Raw genomic sequence first — 17,147 nt, forward strand, 5'->3', positions numbered from 1 at the left:
CATCCACATATGATCACATTTCAATGCTCAAAATGAATTTGCACGAAAACATAAAAACAAATGCATGATCACTTTAGGTAACAACCAACCGTTAGGTATCGAAATTGCATTAATATAAATATTAAGATAACCCAAGTTCTTTGGTTCATACTTTCAATTCTTGATTGGGCAATGTAGCCAACCCCCAAAAAAGAGGCTGGCAGTGACTCTTAATTAACATGTTAGGTTGTTTAACGAACATTAGAATGAATCCTTATCATGTGAGGTTTGGGAGAATCTGTATTCGTAATTAATAGACTGAGTGCGGCTCACCGACTAGACGATGCTTCTAAAGCTGTCTGTTATGGGAACACATGCTTAAATTGTTTTACAATTAAATACCCATAAATCTATCCACTAGAGGGCCCTTCCTGCCTTGAGGGGTAGGTTGCGGCATCCATCGTTCACCACCCATCGTTTATCGTACTCGACCACCACAATTCCGGTTAGACCAATAAGGAAGCTTGGCCACAAAAGAAAACCTGATTTTGGGCAACGCCGAGAGCTTTATAAACGCCTCTCATCGATTTCTCTCATTAATGAGTCTTTCCCAGTGGATAAGATCATCTCTCTCTCTCTCTCTCTCTCTCTCTCTCTCTCTCTCTCTCTCTCTCTCTCTCTCTCTCTCTCTCACACACTGATGTGGACATCGAGTCATATCGAGGACGAGGTGCTAGGGACCCATTGTCTATTCCTACTGGTTCGATTACTCGAGCGCGGGCCAAACAATTCAGGCAAGCTGTTGGCGTCATGATTCGTGATCTTTGGCGTGAAGATGACCTTGGATCAAATCTTGAAGAATTTTGGAAATCTTGGTGCAATTTAATTATCTTGTCACCAAATAATTGACCAAGTCAATTTATATATATTCTTGTTTAAGAATATTCTAGAATAGGAATATTCTAGAATATGACGCATTAGATATATATTCTTGTTTAAGAATATTCTAGAATAGGAATATTCTAGAATATGACGCATTAGTTTTTTAGGGTTTGTGTGGCAGCCTATATAAAGGATTTGCCAAATTTCTTTGGGGACGGATATATTTTATTTTTGAGGAAAAGAATTGAGAGGTTCTCTTTTTACTGTTCTTTTGAGGACTTGACCTAATCAAGATTCTCTTGTGGCGGTCAATTCGACTTATCGAGCGAGATAGCGAATTCTTTCGCTCGTGGCGTCTATAACGTTGGTTGGTTGACACGTGTTCGTCAACATGTAACGTTCATACCGAGGTTGCCAATCACAGGTTTGATTGGAGGTCGAGGTTTACAATTCGCACCATCTGGGCCTTCATAAAACGATCCCCGCAACGATTCACATCAATTTGGTATCAAAGCCAGGTTATACAAGGTCTATTTATCTTTAATTTTCTGTTGATAATCAGCAATTTGAGATTTATTGGGTTAGGTCCGATTGCTTTGTGCTTCCATACGTAGCTGTTTGCTGTTAGTTTTAAATTTTCTTTTCTAGCATCTTAAATTGTATCTGAGTTCGTAAAAAAAAAAAGTAAAAAAGTAAAAAAAAAAAAAAAAGAAGAGAAAGAAAACGCACAAAAAAAGCGTGCAAGAGAAAAAAACAGATTCGGCAAAAAAAAAAAAATTAGCCGAACAAAAAAAAAATAAATCAAGAAGGCGACTCGTTTGTTAGTAGACCAAATTGAAACAAAATCAGTAGTGATTTGCGTTTCAATTGGAATTTGCGTTTCAATTGGAATTTCGAAAGTTGTACTTGTTGGTTTGAAATTGTTACTTGCTGAAACAAAATCAATAGTGATCTAATCTTGTTTGATTAGTTTGATTGATTGTCGTGAGGGGTTGAGAGACAGGTTTTGAGTCCAATAAAGAGCTTGTGAAAAGAGAATACGAGAGGAAAAAGGCAAGAGTGTGTAAGCTTAATTGAGGGTGAAAAAAAAGCCTAGACTTGAGTTAAACACGAGAGGAGTGACAAATATCTCGAGAGAAACACGTGAGGGAGCGATTGGTGAGGATTTTTTTTAGACTAACGTTTACTTGCAAGTCTAAAATATGTCGCGCGAAGAAAGCGTGAATCAACGGGAGGTTGACTCCATACGAAGGGATGAAGCGCTCATGGAAAGCATCCAGCAATTGAGGGTTGTAGTGGAGGAGCTTAGTGGCCGAATGATGAGGAATGACATGAGGGTTGATGGTGACCGAGAGATACCCCGAGGAAGGCCGCAACATCAGCGAGATGCCTCTAGAACACAACATAGAAGGCAACGGCAATATGATGATGATGAGGCCGACATGGAGGATGATCGAGATGCTCGATTTGAAAGGTGGAATGGAGGCCGAAGGTTTAGACACCGAGGAGATGATGAACTTGGCAACATCAAGATGAAGATTCCTTCATTCCAAGGGAAGAATGATCCCGATGCGTATCTAGAGTGGGAGAAACGCATGGAGATGGTATTTGATTGCCAACGATACTCGAGCTCAAAAAGGTAAAAATTGCAGCTGTTGAATTTACTGATTATGCTATAATTTGATGGGATCAACTTGTGACTAGTAGGAGGCGCAATGGTGAAAGACCGATAGAGACGTGGGATGAGATGAAAGCGGTGATGAGGAGGCGTTTTGTGCCAAGTCATTACCATTGAGATTTGTTTCAAAAGTTACAAAACCTCACACAAGGCAATAAGAGCGTGGAAGAGTATCACAAGGAGATGGAGATTGCCATGATCTGTGCTAATGTGATGGAAGATCGTGAGGCCACAATGTCAAGATTTTTGAGTGGTTTGAACCGAGACATAGCAAGGGTGGTAGAGCTACAACACTATGTTGAATTGGAAGAATTGGTGGACAAAGCCATCAAAGTTGAGCGGCAATTGAAGTTGGATCGAAATCACAAGAGTGGAGGAGGTTCAAATCAGAATTGGAGATCCAATTGGAAGAGAGATGAGAAGCCAAATTGGAGAGGAAACAACACAAAAACCGAAACTTCAAAGGAGAAGGAGAGGGACGGTAAAGTTGGAACGAATCCGGTTTCAGGTAAAACCGAAAATCCTAATACTAGAACTCGTGAAATTAAATGTTTTAAGTGTTTGGGCAGGGGCCATATGGCGAATCAATGCCCTAATAGGAGGGTGATGATCATGACTGGACATGGTGTTATTGAGTCCGAAAGTGAAAGGAAAGAAGATGATGATGAGATGCCACCATTGGAGGATTGTAGTGATGGAAAAGTGGCTATAAAAGGAGACTTATTGGTGGTTAGGCGTTCTCTGAGTGTGCAAGTAAAGGAGGAGGAGCATCACCAACAAAGAGATAATTTGTTTCATACAAGGTGTGTGGTGAATGGTAAGATCTATAGTATGATAATTGATGGAGGTAGTTGTGCGAATGTGGCAAGTTGTATTATGGTGGATAAGTTGGGCTTGAAGACAACAAAGCACCCCTCGGCCTTATAGACTTCAATGGTTAAATGATAGTGGTGAGGTGAAAGTATCGAAGCAAGTTCGAATTCCATTTGAGATAGGGAAATATAAGGACGAGGTAAAGTGTGATGTTGTACCTATGCAAGCGGGTCATATCTTACTTGGAAGACCATGGCAATATGATCGAAAGGTACATCATGATGGGTATACTAATCGTTATTCATTGATGATGAATCAAAAGACTTATACCTTGGTACCAATGACACCTAGTGAGGTGTATCAAGATCAACTAAAGTTACAACGAGAAGCTGAGAGAGAGAGAAAAGGTGAGAAATTCGAGGGCTTGCGTGGTGTGTCTGAGACGCAAGGAAAAGGAGAGGCCGAGAGAAAGATTGTGGTAAAAACCGAGGGAAAAGAAGAGAGGAAAGAAAATAGGCAAAATAATTTTTATGCAAAATCAAGTGAAGTGAGGAGAGCTTTAGTTCTAGATCGACCAATGCTTGTACTTGTGTACAAGGAGGTTTTATTTTCTACTAACGATCTTGACCCAAGTTTGCCTAGTTCTGTTGTATCTTAGGAATTTGAAGATGTCTTTCCTGATGAACTTCCTGGAGGGATACCACCGATTCGAGGCATAGAACATCAAATTGACTTGATTCCTGGTGCGCCATTACCTAATCGACCCGCATATCGAAGCAATCCCGAGGAGACAAAGGAACTTCAGCGGCAAGTTAGCGAACTATTGGAACGGGGGTATGCGAGAGAGAGTCTTAGCCCGTGCGCTGTCCTTGTTTTGTTAGTGCCAAAGAAGGATGGAACTTGGTGAATGTGTGTCGATTGCCGAGCAATCAATAATATTACGGTAAAGTATCGACATCCTATTCCTAGGTTAGATGACATGTTGGATGAGTTGCATGGTTCTTGCGTTTTCACTAAGATCGATTTGAAAAGTGGCTATCATCAAATTAGGATGAAAGAAGGTGATGAATGGAAAACTGCATTTAAGACCAAGTATGGATTATATGAGTGGTTAGTAATGCCATTTGGATTAACTAATGCACCGAGCACGTTTATGCGACTTATGAATCATGTTTTGCATGCTTTTATTGGTCGATTTGTGGTTGTCTATTTCGATGACATCTTAATTTATAGCCAAAGTCCTGATGACCATATTGAGCATGTGCGAGTTGTCTTGCAGGTTTTAAGGGCCGAGCAATTATACACTAATCTAAAGAAGTGCTCTTTTGTTACCAACAAATTAGTATTTCTAGGATTTGTTGTTAGTGCTAATGGTATACAGGTTGATGAAGAAAAGGTTAAAGCAATCTGTGAATGGCCAACGCCTAAGACCATAGGAGAGGTGCGTAGCTTTCATGGATTGGCGAGTTTTTATCGACGATTTGTGAGAAATTTTAGCACTATTGCCGCACCATTAACTAGGTAATCAAGAAGCACGTGGGTTTCACGTGGGGAGAAGAGCAAGAAAAAGCATTTAATCTGCTAAAAGATAAGTTAACTAATGCTCCTTTATTATCTTTGCCGAATTTCAGTGCTACTTTTGAGATAGAGTGCGATGCTTCTGGTACAAGAATTGGAGCCGTGTTGATGCAAGGAGGGCGTCCCATAGCTTATTTCAGCGAAAAATTGAGTGGAGCAACATTGAATTATCCTACCTATGATAAGGAGATGTATGCTTTAGTGCGAGCTTTGGAGACTTGGCAACATTATTCATGGCCAAAGGAGTTTGTGATCCACACCGACCATGAGACCTTGAAGTACTTGAAATGACAGCAAAAGTTGAATAAAAGACATGCCAAATGGATAGAGTTCATTGAGACTTTTCCATATGTGATCAAGTACAAGAAAGGTAAGGAAAATGTGGTAGCCGATGCACTTTCTCGAAGGTATGCGATTCTAACTATTTTAGAAGCAAAGTGTCTAGGTTTTGAGCATATCAAGGGCTTATATATTGATGATGATGACTTTGAGAGAGTCTATGAAGCATGTGAACACGCTGCATTTGATAAATTTTATAGGCATGGAGGTTATCTTTTTCGTGAAAACAAACTATGTTTGCCTAAGTGTTCTTTGCATGAATTGTTGGTGCGAGAAGCGCATAGTGGTGGTTTAATGGGGCATTTTGGCATTAATAAGACTTATGAAGTGATGTATGAACATTTTTATTGGCCACATATGAAGAGAGATGTCACACGTGTTTGTGAGAGATGCATTGCTTGTAAGCAATCGAAGTCTACAACTAAACTGCATGGCTTGTATACACCATTACCTATTCCAACGCATCCTTGGATTGATATTTCTATGGATTTTGTGTTAGGATTGCCTAGGTCTAAGTATGGTAGAGATTCTATTTATGTGGTTGTTGATCGGTTTTCAAAGATGGCTCATTTTATACCTTGTCATAAAACTGATGATGCATCTCATATTGCTAATTTGTTCTTTAAGGGAGGTTGTACGTTTGCATGGCATGCTTAGATCGATTGTTTCATATCGAGATTCTAAATTTCTTAGCTACTTTTGGAAAACATTGTGGAAAAAACTAGGAACACGGTTGTTATTTTCTACTACTTGTCATCCACAGACCGATGGTCAAACCGAGGTAGTTAATAGAACTTTAGGGGTATTGGTGCGTGCTATTATTAAAAAGAACATAAAATCTTGGGAAGATTGTCTGCCATATGTTGAATTTGCATATAATAGGAGCATGCATTCTGCTACTAAATTTACACCATTTGAGGTTGTCTATGGTTTTAATCCATTAACTCCATTAGATTTAACCCCTTTACCTGTTGATAAGCGTGTGGATTTAGATGGAGCAAAGAAAGCTGAATTTGTCAAGGTGTTGCATGAGAAGACGCGCACAAATATTGAGCGCAAGACTGAGCAATATGCAAGGCAAGCTAACAAAGGGCGCAAGGAAGTGGTGTTTGAACCTGGCGATTGGGTTTGGGTTCATATGCGCAAAGAGAGATTTCCTAAGCAGCGACATTCTAAGTTATTACCGCAAGGGGATGGACCATTCATGGTTTTGGAAAGAGTTAACAATAATGCCTACAAGCTTGATCTTCTAGGTAAGTATGACGTTAGTGCCACATTTAATGTTTCTGACTTGACTCTTTTTTATGCCAGTGATGATTTGAGGACAAATCCTTTGCACGGGGGAGGGAATGATGTGGACATCGAGTCATATCGAGGAGGAGGTGCTAGGGACCCATTGTCTATTCCTACCGGTTCGATTACTCGAGCGCGGGCCAAATAATTCAGGTAAGCTATTGGCGTCATGGTTCGTTATATTTGGCGTGAAGATGACCTTGGATCAAATCTTGAAGAATTTTGGAAATCTTGGTGCAATTTAATTATCTTGTCACCAAATAATTGACTAAGTCAATTTATATATATTCTTGTTTAAGAATATTCTAGAATATGACGCATTAGTTTTTTAGGGTTTGTGTGGCAGCCTATATAAAGGATTTGCCAAATTTCTTTGGGGACGGATATATTTTATTTTTGAGGAAAAGAATTGAGAGGTTCTCTTTTTACTGTTCTTTTGAGGACTTGACCTAATCAATATTCTCTTGTGGCGATCAATTCGACTTATCGAGCGAGATAACGAATTCTTTCGCTCGTGGCATCTATAACGTTGGTTGGTTGACACGTGTTCGTCAACAGGTCACGTTCATACCGAGGTTGCCAATCACAGGTTTGATTGGAGGTCGAGGTTTACAATTCGCACCATCTGGGCCTTCGTAGAATGATCCCTCCGCAACGATTCACATCACACACACACCAGCACAAACCCACGGCCTCACCCCTAATTTGTCTTTAGCTTTGAGTCTCTTGTTTGGTCTATGATAGGGAAGCCATCTGTTATTTGGAAGCAGAAGGTTTGGTTTATTCGATGATTAACGACTTCTACCACAAATCAACTGCTAGTACTTGATGTCCACGTTTTATTCTAAATAGCTTTTAGGAGAGACATTCTAAAACAGGGAGATGTTTTATCCCCCTAGCATGATCTCCTACTGCTTTAACATTTTAGCATGCCCAGCTGAGTGGGTTAATGAAAGTGTCACGGCCCGAAAAAAAGCATGTCCAAGAGGTTTCTCGAACACAGGCGTGACACATTAAAGATCCTCGGCTTATACCCCGAGACTTAGAGTATTCTCCTGGGGGCGGGCGATACTGTATTTGTACGCATACGCTATAAAATGCGAGTAGCTAGTAGTTGTGTAATTAATGCTGGTAGTTGGTAGATGAGGAGGTGCAATCTCCACCGTTAGATCTAAGGGAGATCTACGGATACGGTTTGCCTTGTACTTGTATATAAAGGGGTCTCCTCCCTCATTGTATTCTTATTCACAAGCAATACAAAAACCAAAGCTTCTCTCTCTAAGAGTTTCTCTCTCTACATACGAGTCTTGTGAGTCAAGTGTGAGATTGTTAGCGAGAGATTCAGAGAGCAGCTTGAGAAGGAAGGAAGGGAGAGAGCTAACAGCTAAAGATCGTTCGCAGAGGAATGGTTGAGAGGGAGAAGATGATGATGAAGAAGGAACGAGAAGACGAAGATGATGATGATGATTTTTGAATCAACGTTGCGGGCGGGAACGGGAATGAGCCGTTGGCGGCAGCAGATGATGATGAAGAAGGAACGAGAAGACGAAAATGATGACGATGATTTTTGAATCAACGTTGAGGGCGGGAACGGGAATGAGCCGTTGGCGGCAGCGTTCCTAGGATGCGAATATAATAATTAGCTTATTTTATATAATTTACTCAACAATACATTGTCAATTTCTTCGCTGCCCATTAAAATTGTCAAGACTCGACCAAAAAAAAAAATTATCAAGCCACTTTATTTTTCGATCCGCACTAGAAAAGGGAGAAAAAAAAATACCCCACTAATGTCCTCTAATCATCGCTATAATTAATTAATCAAAAAAATTAATTGGTGATTTTTTTCATACAACCAAATTCTACGCACCTTAATATATCATGTCAAAATCAATGTTCATAAGATAACAAGAGACAAATTATAATTCCCTTTTTTACTTTAACGAATTACGAATCTTGATAATCGAATTTTGCATGATGTCATTTTGGTTAAGAAAGAACATTGTATGTAGAAGAATTAGTGATTATTTACAAATAGGGGGAAAAAACCACCAATAATCCTCACATTTATCTCAAACTTGTTTTATAACAGCAAAAAACCCAAACTTCTACCCATGTAACATATTTACTCCAAGCTTTTTTTATGACATATGTGACGCATTTGCCCCAAATTATTTTTTTGACACTAAAAACCCTAAAATTATATGTGTGACACATTCACATTGGTATAAGTGGGGTAGATCACATAAGTATAATTTTAGGGTAAAGTGTTATAATGAGTGTAATTTGGGATTTTTAATGGTTTTTACCCTTACAAATATACTCGCCACATGCTCGTGCACATTGCATGGATAAGAATTTTTTAAAAAATTAAAGTTCAATTAGAGAAATGTACTCTAAATTTACAAAGTACTTTTACCACTTTTACACAAACAAAACTAAAATTAAGCTATCTTTTCCACTAAGAGAAATGTACTCTAAAATTAATCGAATCGTGCTATTGACTAGATATGACAATTTTATCATTATGTGATGTTATTATAGTTACATATCCTAAGATTTTATACTAGTTAGTGCTATTTACACTCTACTAGCCACATTGAATGGTTGGCCACTTTTGAAAATCAAAGTTCAAGAAAGTGAAGTTTGCTTTGAAGTTAGGTCTATATTTTTACTCTGTGGCGACTATAATCAAGTGTTAATCTTAACCTTCTATCAAGGTCTTAATCTTCCATCAAGGTTTGATTTAATTATATTTTCAGTTTTTTTATATTTTGTATGAATATATCATTTATGTCTATAGAACTTTGATTTCTATGGCAAATCATTTTAGCCCTTGATAGAATAGAACGCAGTAATTGGAGCTTACTATTGTTTTTTTAGTTTTGATTTTATTCTATTTAAATTTTTTCCTTGGGATTAAAATTAAATATTCTAATACTTTATGAAATTGGGATTTCTTTTTCATTTTGTAATGTTCACTTTTTAGGACAATTAATGCTGGATTGGAATTTAATAATCGGTCAGGGGAGAAGCCCGAACCAGCCTGTGAAACTCCAAAACAACCCCAAGACCGTAGCACAAGAAAACAACCATCAACCATGTTCAAAGAAATCTTAATGGAAGCAATGCGAGTCATGCCCGCACTCGTTGCCCATTTTCATCCTCGCAAGGACAGATGCACTTTCTACCGTCCGGACTCCTCCGACATAATTATTCTCCTAAACAAAGTGATCCGATCATGTAACACAACTTACAGAAATTAAATTGACACAGGCTTTCTCTCGGTCAAAAGTGACACCAACCAAAAAATCCACACTGGGAAGTATAATTATCCCAGATGAGCTCAGAAACTCTTGCGGCTTCTTCCTCCACACTATGAGATGCAGAAAACAGAGGATGGAAGAAGGGTTTTCCTTCAGAGTGTCGCCAACACATCTACACCTCAACAACCTCAGATTGAGCCTGCAGAATGAAAGGGTAGAGAGAGAAATGATCTCAATATGCCGGGTTAATTTCTTGCTCAGTGACCTCTTTCTGCATGACCAAAACACCGAACAAGCATATGTGCAAACGGTACAGGCTAATTCATGTCAAACTATTGGAGACAATTCATTTTGTCAAATAGCATTCAGCGTGACACATTCCGCATCCAGAACAAGATTCTGAAATGTGAGCTCACTCTTGCTTTGAACTACAGATGCTAGCAATGCGAAAAATGACATTTCCGTAACCCAAATAAAGTATTACCCAATCACCCTCCATCTTTCATAAATGAATTTGACACGAGATGCCATTGCACATCGTCTGATTTTCAAATGAATTCTCAGCTTTTCTGTCAAAGGGGGGCAAACCCCATTCCAATGGATCGAAATCCAACAGAGATTTCAGTACTTGGTCCGCTACATCATGAAAAGAGCTATCAAGCCTGGGATCTGGCACCATAACCGCAAACCTGCCAAATGTGTAGGAAAATATTAGCAGAGGGAGCAAGAGATAAATCCATCCAATGCTGCAATGTTTGATATTAACAGCAGGAACGGTAGATTGGGTAAAAGAAAATTCCTTGTTAGAAATCAAAATCGTCAAGGGATAAAAAAGAAGAAGAGATCTACAAAATAGAACAACCAAATGCACAATAAATCATTTAAGTAACAAAGAACAAAATGAGGGCAGCAAGTAAAAGAACTTACCTTATTTGGAAGAATTAAGTTGAGCAGGAGGGAAATGTAATTGCAGGAGAAAAGGAAAACCATAGAGGATGGATCGTCTAAGCCACATTAGCACTATAAATTTCAGCATCCGAACATTTTGCTAATTCTACCTTCTACTTCAAAAGTCCCAGACAGCAATCCCAAATTTAGGCCCCCATTATATGTCTTGTACAGCCTAACTCATGTGATTAAGCCCTATATTACTGCATGCCACTGTTCACATCCCTGAGTGCAGTTAAAATCACCACTCTCTGCTAATTATTCTAGACCAGGGCTAACAATGATGAAATTCATAAGGAAAAAAAAAAAGATGATCATTCAGAAATCCAATTGCATAGAAATAACCACTTCATGGAACTTCTACCATCAGTACATGTGACGTTCCAAATTAAAATTTTATAAGGACAATCCTTTAGTTGTTATGGTTGTTGCAAATGCACATTCAAAAGTACAAATGCATACAATGTCCTCAACTATTTGACTGCATTGAATTTGAAAGGAGATTGGAATTCCTACAACATGCAACAATTCAACCAAATTTTGAATCTATAATTGTCATACTTCAAGCATTACCACGCAAGAAGAATCTACAGAAGAAGCCAGTCTGAACATGATCTGACTATTCAAACTTGACGACAACCTTATCATTGAATCAAGCATATCCACTAATCTGCCTTCAGGTGTATCAACCAGCTACAGAATCCATTTTATTAACTGTAGTGTGGAAGAATGGACTGCATATCATTTCAGTCATGCCCCTATGAACTCAAACACTATGGGAACTTTCATGATGGTGCTTTGCGATCGGTTGAAACTGTTTTTCTGCTTTCACGATTGAGAAAGACTAACAATGATTGCACAATATCACCACCAAATCAGAGTAAAGCACTTTGAGTGGATAACAGATCTGAATTTTGCTACGAAGTTTTCATATATAGTACCACTTAGAAACAATTCCCAAAGTTTCTTTCTTGATGACTTTGTTGGCAAACATAAGTTCTGTAAGGATTTTCATTCACAGCTTTCTAAATTGCACAGTTTTTCCTCCTCTTGCTTTTTCTCTATCTTTCTTCAGATTTCCAACTCACTAACCCCATGGACAATCTCATTATCTCTCTCTTGCATATTCATAGTTAGAATGGGATACATAGATCTAGGCCTAACTCAACTAATCCTCCTTTTTTATTGAGTGATTACTACGAAACTCCGTAATAGCCAAAATGCTCCCGTTTTACAATAAACCTGTAACATTTTCTTAAAAATCGTAATTCAGGGCCATGCCTGCCTGCTTTATTTACTTTTCAAATTACATAGTTCCAGGTATTAAACTATGCCGGAACATCTAACATCTGTGAAACTGTACAATACTCTAACGAAAAATGATAAAGCAAACCAAAAAAATAACAAACTTGACCTTTTCAAAATTAAAGCATGAGATGCAATGCAATTCAACAATTTCCACAATTATCAAGAAGCATATACACTATCAACAAGTTCACTTACATCCCAGCATTTTTCGCGGCGTTAACTCCAGCAGGAGCATCTTCAAACACGACAACATTGAGTGGATCAACCGGTCCACCCTGTTAATCCACAAAATTGAACAATATGTCATACCAATTTAAGTCTTCAGAACAGTTGCATTATTTGGACAAACGCTGAACAGAAAAAGATTGACCGAAATAGCACCCATCAGAGAGCCATTACCTCAAATCTCCTGGCTGCTGCCAGAAATATATCTGGTGATGGCTTCCCTTGTTTGACTTCTGGGTCATCACCAAGCACCACATGATGCATCAAGGAAAAAAGCTCACCGTGTCTTTGAGTCTTCAGTTCAAAATGGCGCCTATGGGAGCTGTGGAGTACATGTCAGATTGACAGTGTCGCCATCCAAGAAATGTAAAAGGAGTGTATGCATGATACCCAGAAGTCGAATGTGCAAACAATACTTGTGCTTTTCTTTGTTCTCTCAAATCTCAACAAATACCAGAAAAATGTATAGCTGTTTGTTGTTTCTGCTTTTGTTTGTTGTTATTCTCTCACCAGACACCATCTCCACATAAAAAGGAAAGAAGATGGTTTGATCAAATTCTTACCCTGTAGCCAAGCAGATTGGTATCCCTTTTGCATGAAGATGTCTGATCAAGCGGCTAGCCCCTAAAATGAGTACAAGATTAATTATATGAAACTGTATTACATGGGTGAGATTAGAACTTATAAGAAGAAACATAAAAAGTTTCAAGCATGATGATGCAATGAGATCCACCTGGCATTAGCTCACTCGTGGGAAACATTGTTTTTAACATCTCTTCCCTCTCCACAAGAAAGTCCTCAGCAGTGAGAACATCACTGATTCCAGTTTCTTCAACAAAGACTCGAGCAGCTTCAATTGCTTTCTTGCCCATCATTTTTGCCTTGAGAGACCAATCAAATGTTTTATTATATCTTGCAAGTATAATTTCCTGGACTTCTGTATAAAATTTCTCCGTATCTGCAGCATACAGCATCAGAATGCCCTCAATTATTGCTCTTTTTCCAAGAAACTGGAAACTAATGGCCCTTGTGCATAATTACTTCAAAAAAAAAGAAAAAAAAGAAAGAGGGGCAGGACAATCATCCAAGCAGATACAACGTTTGGAGCATAAATGGCAATTCATTCATTAAGCAATGCAAAAGGGCTTTCAGTTTTTGACAAATGTGAAGTTCAACATCCTTTTTCAGTTCAACCACACCAGGAGAGACTAGAATGGAAAGAGAACAGTGTGCTCATAAGATAGACAATGCTTGCATATTTTGATATGAAGTTCACAAAAAATTTCAGCACATATTGAAGACAAACAGTTCTTACACGTGCCAACCCCTACTTCCAATATTAGTAAGACTTTTTTAGTAGAGAGTTCTGGCTTCATGACCTTGTGTCGAATAGATGCTTAACGCTTAACTTATAGTTAACAATCAATGACAATCATAATATATGTGATTTTGAAACTTTAACTGTTTATCTTCAAAACTTGAGAATATATCCAAGATAAAAACACTCTCTAGACTCAACTCAATTTTTCCCACTCTAATCTTTTATCCTTTGTTCTCGTTTTTGACAAATAAGATAGTTTACTTAACAACAGTTTATAGGAAGTATGTGCAAGGATGGGATTGAGATAACAATGACACAGATTAAAAACGGAAAAAAATTATCACATGTGAAATGATTCAAAGATAGTCAATGTTCCATTCATTATCTAAATTGGCTGCACCTCAACCCAAAATGTTCTCCAATTACTGTCAAACAAAATTTTCGACATAATGCTGTGAGGGACAGCCTACAGAATGTTGCATTCAAACTGGTGGGTCAACAAGGCAAAAGATCCTTTTTATGATATGTGGGATTACTGACCATGGTCCAGCAAAGATATCTCTGAATTTCAACTAACTTGTGCAGTTCATAATGTACTAAAAGATGGTCGACCAGTTACCCTAACTTAAGATACATAAAACTGCAATTTGCTATAAAAAAAATCATCTTTTCATCAAATTCTCCATTACAAGTATTCTTTCCAAGATCATTGTTCACATAAACAAAGCAACTTTAGTCACTCCACGCAGCTTTCAGATTATTTCGTCAAAATTAACAGCGATAATCCTCTCCTAAAGCATTGTAATATGCATTTGCAGTGGAAATTGAGGTTCTTGTTGAAGTTCCATTCTGAAGAGTTAACCTCTTTCTATTTCCATGGAATTTTATCAGATCAAAACAGTGAGATCCACCCCAACTCTCAGCCTCTTAACTTCCCTAGTACAAATTGAGAACAGAAGGTCATTATCCACCTGTCACACCACGGGTTTTACAAGAGCAACTTTACCAGAAGCAAATGGAATTCTGGGAAAGGGACCTTCAAAGGTTGCTTACCAACCCAATATCGTGAAAAAGGGAACTTCCTTCCCTAGTTCAATTCTTAAGGAAAAATAGTTTCCCACCCCTTCGAGATGTGTTTTCAAAGACTCTGATCATGACCTATTCGGGTTCACCAGCCACCAACATCCAGTCCACATTTTGAGACTATAATTGATTTTCCACAAGCCGTCACCATTTGCTGCAAATCTCTATTGGAGTTTTCCCAAAAGTCCATTGTTAGCAGTCCCAAGACCCCTTATACCCAGTCCACCTCTCTTCAGAGGACTGCAAGTAGCATTTTGACTAATCAAATGAAACTTATGGCCTTCGATTTCATCTCCCAACAAAAACTTCTTTCCATGACATCCGGATTGTATGCCATTAAGAAGGAACATGGCACAAGGAAACATGAAGGAAGCTTGATGATCTACTCTCAATCTAATAACCTTCTATCTATTGAGGAATGGATGTTTCTTCTACTTGCTAGCTTCCTTTCCATGCTCTCTAAATTGCTTCTCCAAATAGATTGGTGGGGACAAACACCAAAAGGAAGACTATTCATTGGCACAAACCAACTTTACAACCCAAAGTGTTGGCAAGACTGTCTTATATGTTTACATCAATTTTCAAGCAGATTTAGCCACAGAACAGAGGAGCAAGCATGTCAAATCTCAGTATATCTCCATCAAACATCTGGTTGATGTTGATGACATGGCAAAAGCTATTGCATCATTAGCTTATAAGAGATTTGAGTTGAACCTAATCCACTTCACTCTTTGCAGCATTAAAACATGTATGTCATCCCTCTACTGCTCTTAAGAATACTCTCAAAGAAAGCTTATTCACTGAGACAGAGGATTTCACAGTAGAAACGCAGACTTCAATCAACTTCTTCCACTTAGCCTAAATGCCATTTTGTCCCACTGATATAGTAAAAGGATCCAATTAACATGGTCAAAAGTTTCTTTCTCTTAACATCTGATTAGCAAATCATTCCTAAACTACTAGCATCAATCCTGCTGTCCAAGCACCCATAAGCCGTTAAAACAGCATCCATAATTTTTCTTCACAAGTAAGAGCATTCTGATAAGTGGAAATAGTCTTTGCAATCGCCAACTTCAGCTTATTAGCTAAAACCTTTGCAATTTGCATAAAATTACTCACTACAACAATGATTCTAAAATGTTTTCCATTCTCAGCATTCTGATAAAGTCCTTCACCAAATTCGTACATCTTAAAACAATGAGCTATATCCCACAATCATTCCAAGGCCAATTCCGTGTAAACAGGGTTCTATTTCCCATTCCCACTTCACCAAACAAATCATGCCCTTAATTATACAGAACCAAGCGCTACTCCAGCACAATTGGAAAACTTTCAGATACAGATCGCAAAAACTCGTGAGTTCAGGGTCGACCCGGCAAATCTCCCATACTTTAGGAGGCTAATGAGCATAAATTACGCAAACAGAACTACCACTTTCTACGAACAACCCAGAGACAGCACCATACAACACAAACACACGCACCCCATTTCCCAGTGGAAACACATCGAAAACTTCCTCCGCCCCATTGTAACTGGAGGGGGGATCCAGATCTCTCCCACTGGAGGAGAAAAAACGAAGTCCCACAAAAGGGTTCGATCGGAAGTACCGAGGAGGAGGCCGTCCATGTCGAAGATGACGTGGGTGATGGTCCCTCGCCTCGCCATTGCGCGCGCGGCCGGCGCTCGGTGCTGGAGTTCGAGGAGAGAGAGAGAGAGAGAGAGACCGGGAAGGGAGCCGGGAATGGAGGGAGATGCTGAAGAGATATTCCTTCCGACTTGGAAAATTCAATTCCTCAGGCCGGCGCTCATGTCATACGAGCAAACCTTCTCGCCCGGAATATATTCCAATTACTTTCACTTCTTATTTTAATCATGAAAGTCCTTTCATTGACGTACATCAGAAATGCCAAAAATTATGTACGGCCTTATTTTAGTACCAAAATTTAAAGTGTCATTATTTTAAAAAAAAAATTATTTAAGTACCAGTTTCGATTTGTGTCTTCAAAAATCTAATGTGGTTATATTTTATCAATTTTTCAGTCCTATATAGCTTGCTGACATGCTTAGTCAGGATATAACTCTTAAATGACCAAAAAGCTATAAATAGTGATTATTTAAGTGCTAAATTTTTGTTAAAGTGATTATTTGAGTGCATTTTTGTGAAAAAGCTATTTATTCGGTGTTAGGTATGCCACATGGAAATGTCACGAGACTAAAGTTTTTATAAAAAATTGTCAAGTCATATTATAAAGTTTTTATAAATACACGTAATTAATTTGACTGAATATTTATAGAAATTTGGGATATTGATGAAACGGAAAAATATTAGAGATCTTAATATTTACGAGATAAAGTTCAGGTTTTTTTTTTTTGTGAGATAATCCTTCTTCCTTTCTTTCTTTCTTTTCCCTTATATCTTTCTTCTTAGCATAAT

The 17,147-nt window shown here is 38.4% G+C and overlaps 1 protein-coding gene across 2 annotated transcripts; it reads right to left on the reverse strand.

Moving 5' to 3' along the window:
• Positions 1–9,664: 9,664 nt before the first annotated feature.
• Positions 9,665–16,548, reverse strand: LOC104437387 ((DL)-glycerol-3-phosphatase 2). Of its 2 annotated transcripts, XM_039308026.1 has the most exons (7): positions 16,321–16,548; positions 13,043–13,267; positions 12,873–12,933; positions 12,484–12,631; positions 12,280–12,359; positions 10,313–10,517; positions 9,665–10,027 (listed from the first exon to the last, which is right to left on the reverse strand). In XM_039308026.1, the coding sequence occupies exons 1-6, from the start codon at positions 16,376–16,378 to the stop codon at positions 10,331–10,333; spliced, it is 759 nt and encodes a 252-aa protein (XP_039163960.1). In that variant the 5' UTR covers positions 16,379–16,548; the 3' UTR covers positions 9,665–10,027; positions 10,313–10,330. The 2 variants fall into 2 exon arrangements, with proteins under 2 accessions (XP_039163960.1, XP_010048630.2); XM_010050328.3 differs by lacking the exon at positions 9,665–10,027 and having other exon boundaries at positions 10,078–10,517.
• Between the last annotated feature and the right edge of the window lie 599 nt (positions 16,549–17,147).

The sequence above is a fragment of the Eucalyptus grandis genome, chromosome 3, assembly GCF_016545825.1.
Source record: "Eucalyptus grandis isolate ANBG69807.140 chromosome 3, ASM1654582v1, whole genome shotgun sequence".
NCBI lineage: Eukaryota > Viridiplantae > Streptophyta > Magnoliopsida > Myrtales > Myrtaceae > Eucalyptus > Eucalyptus grandis.

What these genes read in the sequence shown, in the direction of transcription:
- LOC104437387 (XM_039308026.1), bottom strand. Translation starts at nt 16,378, where the DNA reads ATGGCGAGGCGAGGGACCATCACCCACGTCATCTTCGACATGGACGGC. An exon ending in CCAATCTGCTTGGCTACAGG is followed by an intron (nt 12,632 to 12,872) that starts GTAAGAATTTGA and finishes TGTACTCCACAG; the next exon opens with CTCCCATAGGCGCCATTTTG. An exon ending in CAGCAGCCAGGAGATTTGAG is followed by an intron (nt 12,360 to 12,483) that starts GTAATGGCTCTC and finishes GTGGATTAACAG; the next exon opens with GGTGGACCGGTTGATCCACT.